This window comes from Archocentrus centrarchus, chromosome 22 (assembly GCF_007364275.1).
Source record: "Archocentrus centrarchus isolate MPI-CPG fArcCen1 chromosome 22, fArcCen1, whole genome shotgun sequence".
NCBI classification, from domain to species: Eukaryota; Metazoa; Chordata; class Actinopteri; order Cichliformes; family Cichlidae; genus Archocentrus; species Archocentrus centrarchus.
This window is the reverse complement of record NC_044367.1, coordinates 13676219-13686998: the sequence shown is the minus strand read 5'-3', so window position 1 is coordinate 13686998 and position 10780 is coordinate 13676219. Positions and strand designations below refer to the sequence as shown.

The window sequence follows — 10780 nt, the reverse complement described above, 5'->3', positions numbered from 1 at the left end:
TGTCATGTCTTTTTGCGTAACACTGCCCTCATGTGGAGACAATTATCTTCATGATCTTCTTCTAATTCCAAAATTGCCATAATCATGATACAGTGTTGCTAAATTCCACTTCTAATTAACAACAACACAGTTACTAGAATGGCAGTCGCTGAGACCAACAATTAAATTTTCATTAGTGGAACTGTTTTTTTGTAAATCTCAACAAGTGTTCCCACATTATGAACAGAACTCCAAAGGGCTAAAATTAAATAATTGATTCAATTGTGTGGAAATCTAACAAGTACAAGCATAATTCAGATATCCAGAAGGGACCGAATGATTTATTGGCGAGCCATTAGCCGTTGGCTGGAATATCATTGTTGGCCTTAATAACGGCTGATAAATGAAAAATTTAAAAGTAGAGAAACACCCCTCAACCATGTTATTAATGTTGACGGTACAATGGATACCCACTGGATGGCACTCTGCAACTCTCCAAGTGCCTGGAACCCAATAAACACAACCATCAGCTGATCCGGTCAGAGGTGGCCAGAGCGCAAATGAGTAAATAAATAAACACAACAAATATTTGGGAAATGTGTTCATTACCAACTAAATAGGTCAGCAAATCTCAAAATGATTTGCTGAGAAGTGTGAAATGAATTTTGTTGATAGCTGAATTGGGAAATTACATTTCCACTACTGACAACCCCAAGTTAACGTGTTGAAATTCAAATATAGATAACTATAATATAATGGTCATAATAGGTATATAATATTTGGCCCTGCGACAGGCTGGCAACCTGTACAGGGTGTACCCTGCGTCTCACCCCATGACAGCTTAAAATAAATTATTCTTATTCTTATTATACATTCATTGGTGTACAATGCATGAAATGTATAGTATAAAAGTTAGTCATTTGGTTAAACTGTGGTTTCACTACATAACCCAGAATGCAATGCGTTTCTGGTTGTTTTTTTTTCCCCCTCACATGTGACGTCACAAGCCGGAGAAGCCGACAACCACAACCTCGCATCAAAAACAGGCAGCTAAGTTACGTTAGCTAGCCCCCCTGTCTAATAGCAGACAGTTGGCCCGCTGCTGGCTGATCGGCACTTCAACTTTTGGGATACAACTTTAACAACAAGACGAGCTGGTGAGCGCGGTGCAACGGGCCAGCTTCCCCCTCCAGAAGGTAACACAAAAACATCTTTATTCAAAGGGAAACAGGACATATTCTCATGCCAGTGGCAGCCACAGCTAACGTTAGCTTTGTTTTCTTTTTGATTGTTGGCTAGCAAATATAGCTAACGCTAGCTTGCTAGCAGGTATTTAAAGCCGGAGCTGCGCAGTATGCTTGTAGTTTTATCTCTTGGTATAGGAAGCAGATTTGAACATAACAATTAGACAGGTGTATAAACGATTAGGCACAATTAGCAGCTGTCCAAAGTGCTTAATGTCATACTGTTATTGTCTTGTTTCGGTGTTTTCCGTGCAATCTCTCCCTGTAACAAACTGAAGTCATGGCGTGTGGAGCCACTTTAAAGAGGACCATGGATTTCGATCCGCTCATGAGTCCTACATCCCCCAAAAGACGAAGATGCGTCCCCGTGTCCCCGTCGTCCTCATCCCCTAGGAAGTATCTCAGCATGGAGCCTTCGCCGTTTGGGGAGTCTTCATCAAGACTTAGTGCAGGTAATGCTAGCTAAGTTGGCCTGCTTGTTTACTATACCGAGAGGTATCAACAACATGTTGAGTCACATCGTGTCAAACCTGGAAACGTGACAGCTGTTCAGATATTACTGATGAACCTCCGCTTGTCTGTGTACCCAACTAGAACAAATACTCAACAGCATCAAACAGGAGTACAAACGCATTCAAAAGAGAAAGCATCTAGATGGAGGCCAACAGTCAGAGTGCTGCTATTCTCCAGAATCCCCATCCCAGTCGTCCACTATGAATGCGTCCAGCATGCCAGGTGGGTAAAGTAACACAGTTCAAGTCAAGTAATTATAAGCCCCCACCCCCAACAGGTTTTGTAAAAGTTTTATATCTACAGGAACATCCTCTGGAGGTGTCTCTCCATCTAGAAAAGAGCAACCATTATTCACCCTCAGACAAGTTGGAATGATCTGCGAACGCCTGCTGAAAGAAAGGGAAGAGAAGGTGCGGGAGGAATACGAGGAGACCATGACTTCAAAATTGGCCGGTTGGTATACTTCAAATAATGCTGACACATTAAGAACGTAGAACCAGCAAATGTTAGTCAGATATTTTCCCCAAGTAACAAATGACAGCCTGTAATTTAAAAGGTCTTGATTTTATAAAAATTTTTTTTTTTTTAAATTATTTCAGAACAGTACGACACCTTTGTGAAGTTCACACATGATCAGTTAATGCGGCGATTCGGGGAGCAACCTGCAAGTTGTGAGTTTCCGTCTTTTGCTTTTTTTATCCTAAATTATTTCCACATTTGCTGTAAAGGACAAAATGTTGGCTCTCACTTTGAGCGCTACCATTTTAAGTTTAAACTAACACTTGTGGTGTCTGTATTTATATTCCACCTCCCTTTTCTCCAGATGTTTCCTGAGTGTGGCACAGAAACTTTGCAAGACAACCTTCCCTCGCTGCAAGCTATCACGAGATCTTGAGGAAGGGGGAGGGGGGGGGGAAACATCATTGTAAGAGATTAAGTTTAGCTAGTTTAAAGGAAACTTTTCTTACTGTGCCATATATGTCTTTGGGCAAAGGTTTATATGAAGCTGTTGTCAGTTGTTACCACTCTGTTGTAAGCAACTAGGTGCTTCCTCATGTAAATGGACCCTATTTCTACCAGTGGCCTACGTTCCTCCAGCTGTATGTGTATCTACAGTTATCTCACTTTTGTAATGATTCCCAGCATTCCAGGCTTTGGCACTTGTTTCTGTTTGTTACATGTAAATACAATAAAGCGACGTAGAGTTTTAAACAAGGTTTGCAGGTCAATCTCAAAGGATGTGGAAGAAACGCAAGTTTGAGCAGAAAGTGTGTTTGCCGTTTGTCCTCTGTTCACTGCTTTTTAAATTGAGCATAAAGTGGGCTAATTTGCTCCCCCACCCGTGTTTTATTTATTGAGTTTTGTTCTGCTGGTATCACTTTGAAACCAATGTACTTATTACTTAAAACAATAAACATCTTTTAAGAGTTGAAAACTGGTTGGATGCATCAAATTGTATCAGTAATTGTATGTGACCTTTATACAGAAAGTGCTGTGATAACCAGCTTTGAAACTTCTTTCAGTTTCAAAACACAAAGATTGCAACAGCCAAAATGTTCAATTTCAGGATTTAATGCGGGACCAGTGACATCACAGTGGCTATGTCCATTTTTTATATACATTCTATGATTACTGTCCATAACCTGAACAATCCCAATCCTGTTATCTTGGCTTTATCAAAAGTCCTGACTGTACATATTGAGGTTTTGCAGATGTGACCACTAACCACATGATACTAACTTGTCAGCCATTTTGGATGTGATGACCATGGAGAAAACGCAGGATTGAGTGAATGAGACCACAGTCACACAGGCCTAGAACCTGGTCAGTGACTGCCCCAATATTTCAATCCATCCATTCCATCCATCCATTTTCTTCCGCTTATCCGGGGCCGGGTCGCGGGGGCAGAAGCCTAAGCAGAGAAGCCCAGGCTTCCCTCTCCTCGGGCATCTGATTAGGATGCCTCCTGGCCGCCTCCTGGGTGAGGTGTTCCGGGCATGTCCCACCGGGAAGAGGCCCCAATATTTCAACATAACTCAAAATATTATTTTCTCTCAAGTTCAAAATTTGAGATTACTAACTTAAAAATTTGGGATAACAGCCCAAAATTTTGACTTCTGGATAAAAAAAAAGTGGGGGGTGGGATGGGGTGGGTGTTGTTCCCCAGTGGCACATAGCTAGTAGTTCGAGCACCTGAAACTCATGTACTATTTAAAGAAACAGGTTTAATGTGCATGTCTTTAATTAGAGTGAAAAAATACAAATCTGAAATTTCCACAGATGTAGAAAAAAAGGGGAAAGTTTTCTTTCTTTTTTTTTTTACAGCTCTGTTTAGCAGCCTCCCCAGGTGAGTCGAGCCACATGATCGGTCTTCTGCTTGGTAGACTTGATGAAGCCCAGAAATTCGAGCTCTGATACGGCGCGGATGAAACGAGCGCTAAAGGACAAGCTAAGGAACAAAATGTCTTGGCTAAAGTTACAAGTAAATGGTGTATTTTAGGCATCTTGGTGTTTTGCTCTTAAACTACTGAAGTATTTGGTTTGCTTACTAACCCAGAATTACCTCAATTGTCTAATCCAATCATGATACTCCAAAGAAAGGCTTAAATGAGGAGTACCTAGCTGCTCTAGAGTAGTTTGGGTCTGGGGTGCTGTTGGCAAACTGTTGCTCATTTTCACTCACTGAGCAAAACAGACACCAGAAGAGTCTGGCCTGCCACCCAAAACTGAGCTGGTTACAAGTTAAATACCAAAACTGAAAAATTAAATGTTAAGTTTCCTTTGTGTCTTAAACTGTGCTTAATTTTTCCAATAAATTACCTGCAGAAATACAATTTTTAATAAAGCAGGAAAAACGATTATTATTAATTATTAATTAAGGTCTGGAAGGATACTGTTTGACTTCATCCACTTTCCCAAAATTTTCAGAATCTGGATCATTACCCTCACCAGCTGAAACCACGGTGGCGAAGGCCTGAAAACAAACACATTTTCATTCATGTCAGCATCCAGGGCCAATAATTAATCCATTAATCATGTGACACATGGGTCCTCCAGATTAATACAGCATCTCTTACACAGACAAAAACAAACATCTCCAGCTAAAGAAAGTTTGTGAAGCAAAGTTGAAAGCTGTTGTTAAATTCTTTTGATGTTAGTAAATTACACATAATGTAGTTTATAAACTCACTTCCAGCCAGTCATAGAGATTGATCAGCCTTCCACACTCCAGGTGAAGCTTGTATGTGATACAGATGTCAGGAGCAGCATTGGAGACTGTCCCATCGTCCGTCTTCAGGCGGTCGTTCTAAAAAAGTCAAATTCATGAGAGGGACAAAGCTATTACAGGTTTTTTTGATTAGTAGAACATCACTACACATTACCAGCTGCAGACTAAAATAAGAAATTTCTTCACTTTCAGTTCTTACTGCTGTTAACGAAGTTGCACACTTAACAAGATGAAGCAGGTGTACCTGAAGATAGTAGTAAGGACTGCTGAGCGCAGCCTGAATGGAGGTACGAGGCGTTGCATTGAGGTGGCGCCTCACTGTGGCAGATGAACTGTAGTAGCAGACCTCATAAAGGGTCTGGGACTCTGGGGGGGACAGATGGCTCCTGGGTAGAACAACAAAATTAAATGTAGAGTTTCCAGTGTTAGGAGTTGTATTTAGGGGAGCCATAGTCTCATTAGTCTTACTTTACTAAACCATCGATAAACTCAAGAGCTTCATTCCTCAGGTTCTCAAATGGACTCAGCCTCTTGGCTCTCCGGGACTCGTTCATCTCCAGCAGTGTCTATAAAAATTATGATAAGAGTTTAAGTAAAAGCAATACAGCAGTTTTAAAGAGGCAGAGAACCTCTTCACAGGAAACCAAAAACCGCAATTTAACCAGTGAGCTACCTTCTGCAGCTGGAACAGATCAGTTTTCTTTTGAAGATTTTTTATTGGAGAGGTGATCGAAGCTTCTACAGTTGGAGCCATTTCAGCGGCACCTAAAATACAAGACAAAAGACGAGCATTTGGAAAGCAGGTGAGTCAGGAAACATACCTGGGGCACAATTACAGTGAAGGAAACTAAGAATCCAGAATCATCTCCTTTCGGCTGCTCCCCTTAGGGGTCACATCAGCCGATAATCTGCCTCCATCTCATCCTATCATCTTCCTCTGTCACACCAACCTCTGCATATCCTCCTTCACTACTTGCCGTTCCTTCCCTCCTGCCTGGCAGCTCCATCTTCAACATCCTTTGTCTAGTGTATCCTCTATCCCTCGTCAACATCTTGTAAACCGTTCTTTTCATGCTTGTTGCCATCCTTCTGTCACAAATCCCCCCCGACATGTCTCCACCCTTCCTGCACTGTCTGTTGCTTTGAATGGTTGATCCCAGGTATTTAAACTCATCCACCTTCATTGCCTGCTCCTTGCAGGCTTCACTGTTACACCAGTCTCCCTCTCATTCACACAGATATATTTTTGTCCTGCTTCTACTGGCTTTCATTCCTCTTCTCTCCAGACTCTTCCACCTGCTCCCCTACTTTCACTACAGATCACAATGTCTGCAAAATCATCCTGGTTCCTGAAAAGGTGTCATGTGCCCGCTCATTCTCTGAAACTGTTAAACAATCTGGTTAAAACTCCACTGCCTTCTCTCCTAAACATCTCCATACCTCCACAGCTCTGTCATCTGGAATCCACAATACTAAAAATAAAATCTTAAACTTACTGTCCAGCTGCTTGAATTTGGCAAGTAGTTCCTCCAACTGGACAAGAGCATTCTTCATGTTCTTTGACTTGCTGGACTGCAGTATCTCCACACATCTCTGTAGCAAAGCAACCAACTCATCTTTTGCCAGCATCCTAGAGGGAAAAACACAAAAGCACCACAAGCAGTTAACTTCTGAATGGCCTGCTGATGGACCAAAAAAACCTACAAGAAAGGCGCATCAAAAGTTTGTTGTATATGAATCACAATTTGGCCACCAGGATGCAAAACAACCGTCAATATCCATGAATATGCTACCATCTGGTGGTGAATTATTCAAATATCATCTGCTCAATAGTTATTTAGATATTTACTGTAGATTGGTACAAATAAGCCGAGCTTAAAACAGCAGACATGGATCAAAATTACTTAAAGGGCTGTCACCCACGTTTCAGATACACATCAACTAATCAGGCTTACTTTACAAGCTTCATGGCTGATTGGTAGTCCTCATTCTCCCATACATTCTTCTCCAAGCATATTAAATGGAGCTCCCTGATCTGTAATGCACAATAATCCACTGTTATCTCAAGGCAGATATAACACCAGTACTTTAGGAATATCAAAAAAGAGCTTAGCCATCATTAGCTCTAAAATAGTGGGTTACTTAAGTACTAAAGCAGTGACCCCCTTGCCTGTTTTCCAAGAGGATATCGAGGTAATGATGAGGTCAGAGTGTGGAGACACCTCAGGACGGGATAATAATTCTTGTGGTATTTGCGAAGGTCCTTTATCAGTTTTTGACACACTTCCTAAAAACAGACAAAGCAGGTCTTGTTCAAAAACCTCAGATGTTACAGGATCAGTGATCGGCACCACAGATGATGAGAATGTACCTTTAAATGAGTGTCACTGGTCATCAGATTGACCTGTTCCTGTGCTTCCAGCTTCTCTACATACCTAGGGAAAGACACATGTTAGAATAAGTTAAAGGCTTAGTTTCACGTTTGAAAAAGACAGATAAAAACATGCTAATAGACAGCATTACACTACAATGCTTAAGCTACCTGCCATCACTTTTTGCAGCTATGTAAGTGGTGCATTTACACTTTTTTCTCCTCACAAATGTGGGATGGTTGTAAAAAGAAACATGTCTGACTACCTTTTGAATGATGGCAGCTGTCTTATTCTCTCCAAGTTGGGTTGACTGAGCTGCATCACGTTGAGCAGAGCCTGCTTTTTCTTGCAGCACAGTACACTGAGAGGCTGAGAGTGAAAATGCTCCAGCAGGGCCAGCTGCACAAAGACCAAGCAGACATTTGGTCTCAAATGGTTGCACATTTGAACTACACTTCAGGCAAGGAAACAAGGAAATGACAGACATAACGGGACTATTGTTGCTCCATACCTGCAACCCCTTTATGAAGTTTCTCACTGAGAAATCGTGGTAGAGGAAGATGCTGATGAGGACCTGCATCACTTTACCGTTGAGTTTAAAAGGGATGCATGGAGTCAGGATCAACTGCAGAGAGCAGGGATTAAATAATAAAGGAAAGAAAACTTAATTGGCTTCATTTATTTTCTTAAGATCCACCAGGCCACTGATTGTCTGCAGGTAGGGTTAGGGCAACATTTATGGCTTGTTCTGAAGAACGTTCTCCTTTTTCAGGCACCCAAATTAAAAAAAAAAACACCAAAAAAAAGCGAAACTACCTTGTCAATGACTGTAGCCAAGTGTTGTGTGCAAGACAGTGACTGGAAGAGCTCGATGCACAGCAGGGAGGATACAGAGTAGGGAAGCATGTGCTGGATGGTACTGGGTGACGTAGCAATCCCAAAGATGAATGTCAGCGGAAGGCGGTCAATGTACCGACTGTGGAAAAGAGTTTGGTTAGTAGAGACTTGTCAAGCTTGCAAATCCAAATGACTTCAACTACTATTTCTGTATTGTGTGCAGCCCTTAAAAAAATAAATAAATAAAAATTCAACTCAAGAGTTTCCATTTACCTGCAGATGAGGATGAAGTCCTGAAGAACTCTGGGGTTAAAAGCCTCCAAATCTTTGAAAATGATAACAACTGGAGGCTGCTGTTGCTCATCTCTGACTGGACAGCTGCGCTTTTTCCCAGGAGTATCAGTGGCACATTTCTGGAAAGGAAAAAAAAAAAAAAATGAAAATTTGCTTTCATTTACAATTCAGTTCTCTTTATGGAATAGATTTACAGATGTTAAACCAACAGTGGTTTATGCTCCAACCTGTGCTCTTGCAATGTACCAATCACAGAGTATTCTGAGAGAGCAGTGCACGCTCCTGTGGAGCTGAGTACTCGTCTGCATGTTCTCCTCCTCATCCTCCTCATCCACAACCACAACTGTATTCATCAACCGCTCCAGGACCTTCTTCATCAAATGCTTCAGTGCTGAAATCATAAAGCAAAAATATGTCATTTAAAGCATAGCCTATGAGGGGAGTACGAAATTATTTCTGATCAATGTCATAACCCCTTACCTCCGCACTCTTTGGCCTGCACAGAGGCCACATGAGGGGTGACAGACTGCTGGAGGAGGTCAGACAGACTCTGAAAGGTCATGTCATGATCTGGGACATTTACACCTACAGTGGTTATTGAAGGAAAGTCATATGAGGCATAAATGACAACGGTAAAGTAAATGCATTGTTTCCATAATAGTACAAATCTTCTGGGGCTGACAGCCTGAAAACAGTCACATATGATTTGTATTTGTTTATTTTTAACTTAAATTAGACATTACTGACTTATAACCAGCATACCAAGCATAAGAGCTGCTGTGGGAATCTCACTGGCCCTCATCTGTGACGTCCAGTCACTGTGGTGATGAGTGGAGGAGGACTTCCTTGTGAAGTCCAGCAAACTGTCCAAGATTTTCCTGTTGAGTTCATCTTGTAAAACCTAAGAAGCAAAATAGTATATATGTATATGTATCCGTTGCTTTCAAGGAGGGTCTGCTCATTCTCATTTTATTATTAGAGAAAATCAAAAATCAAACCATTACTTTTGCGGGACCTGGTTTAAATGACTCTACTTGGTAAATATATTAATACGGTACTCCTGAGACAGCTCCTGCTTTTTTCACTATATATTTGCACAGTAAAGCAGAGCTTGGATTAAAAAACATTACAACCATGTATAATATAAAGAATCATGCATAAATATATAGCTACACATTAAAAATTAGAGGCAATAAACTTTTCTCTCAGTTGAATCAACTTTATTGTGAACACATTTTTCTTTTGGGACAGAAACGTCTACTCTGTCCTTCCTGCCCAACATCTGCTCTCACCTCTGTGTCTGCTTTGATTTTGTCCCACATATCCCGACAGAGCCCGAATCGTGTTCCACTGCTCTCAGCGTCCTCGCAGCAGTGAACAAAGTAACTCTCTGTGGAAAGATGGCATCAGTAACTTAAGAGCATTGAATCGCCCGACAGCTCGTTAAGGCAACACTCGTGCATCTCACCCAGACTGGCAGTCTTCTTCTTTTTCTTAGCGTTGGGCTTGAAAACAAAGCAGCCCTGAAAACATTGAGAAACAGTGTCAGTTAACGCTGCATGACGGCTGCCCATACTTTAATGAGCTTTAAGTAAACGTGCATGAGGTATAACATAAATAAGGCCTTACCTTAGACACAGATGAAGTAGCCATCTTTCACAACATGAGCAGCAGAGTATACTTCCAAGCCGGAGCTTCTACTTGACTTTTAAAATGACGGATACGCGCAGCCTTGCGACGTCTCTACTTCCCGCCAAAGTGACGTATACGGAAAAGACTGTGTTCAGCTGATAAACTTCTTCAAGCATGAGTATACTCGTACTTTTGTCAAGTTTTTACGTCACCTGACCAGAAAGCCACTGACTTTCATGACAAAACTATAATTAATAAAATAAAGAGGAGCGAAAGCTTGGATTAGTGTGAGGACGATAAACTGTCACTGCTGCGAACGCTTTTTAACATTGCTGATCTTGAACATGCCCCCAAAGCATCCCCGGTGTCCCGTTACTGCCCTGCAGGTCCATTTTGCTTTGCAGCTGGCAGTGCTTAAAATGGTCATGTAATAACCATCACAATGCTCTCTAAAAGCCATTCTTCTCTCAAATTACGTACTTCTTTAGTTTTATGTGTATTATATAGGTGAATACTTAAGTTAATTCTCACTGTACACTCAGCGTGGAGAACCAAAAATATCAGAATTATAAGTGAATGTAGACTATACATGTTATAATAAAATGTACTGTAAAAACAAGTTAGAAACGAATACACGAATATCCTAAATAAAAATTATGATGAAAAGTAGAAATAAGCTC

General features: G+C 41.1%; 2 protein-coding genes across 2 annotated transcripts; one reads left to right on the top strand and one right to left on the bottom strand.

Moving 5' to 3' along the window:
• The first annotated feature begins 981 nt into the window (after positions 1-981).
• On the top strand, positions 982-3171 carry LOC115772400 (akirin-2-like). Its single transcript, XM_030718628.1, has 6 exons — positions 982-1175; positions 1502-1675; positions 1818-1958; positions 2040-2189; positions 2336-2407; positions 2560-3171. The coding sequence occupies exons 2-6, from the start codon at positions 1504-1506 to the stop codon at positions 2568-2570; spliced, it is 546 nt and encodes a 181-aa protein (XP_030574488.1). The 5' UTR covers positions 982-1175; positions 1502-1503; the 3' UTR covers positions 2571-3171.
• A 160-nt stretch (positions 3172-3331) lies between these two features.
• On the bottom strand, positions 3332-10196 carry orc3 (origin recognition complex, subunit 3). The gene is made up of 20 exons (XM_030718590.1): positions 10098-10196; positions 9937-9991; positions 9761-9858; positions 9231-9369; positions 8949-9053; positions 8696-8859; positions 8448-8587; positions 8154-8313; positions 7849-7962; positions 7603-7736; positions 7337-7400; positions 7136-7252; positions 6921-7000; positions 6462-6595; positions 5639-5730; positions 5434-5531; positions 5210-5351; positions 4927-5043; positions 4631-4710; positions 3332-4173 (listed from the first exon to the last, which is right to left on the bottom strand). The coding sequence occupies exons 1-20, from the start codon at positions 10119-10121 to the stop codon at positions 4068-4070; spliced, it is 2163 nt and encodes a 720-aa protein (XP_030574450.1). The 5' UTR covers positions 10122-10196; the 3' UTR covers positions 3332-4067.
• Positions 10197-10780: the final 584 nt, after the last annotated feature.

Bases quoted from the DNA above. Each gene is read 5' to 3' on its own strand.
- LOC115772400 (XM_030718628.1), top strand. From the start codon at position 1,504: ATGGCGTGTGGAGCCACTTTAAAGAGGACCATGGATTTCGATCCGCTC. The intron at 1,959-2,039 runs GTGGGTAAAGTA...TTATATCTACAG, and splicing joins GAATGCGTCCAGCATGCCAG to GAACATCCTCTGGAGGTGTC. The intron at 2,190-2,335 runs GTTGGTATACTT...AAATTATTTCAG, and splicing joins CATGACTTCAAAATTGGCCG to AACAGTACGACACCTTTGTG.
- orc3 (XM_030718590.1), bottom strand. From the start codon at position 10,121: ATGGCTACTTCATCTGTGTCTAAG. The intron at 8,588-8,695 runs GTTGGAGCATAA...TTTCCTTTCCAG, and splicing joins GGTACATTGCAAGAGCACAG to AAATGTGCCACTGATACTCC. The intron at 5,352-5,433 runs GTAAGACTAATG...TGTTCTACCCAG, and splicing joins TTTATCGATGGTTTAGTAAA to GAGCCATCTGTCCCCCCCAG.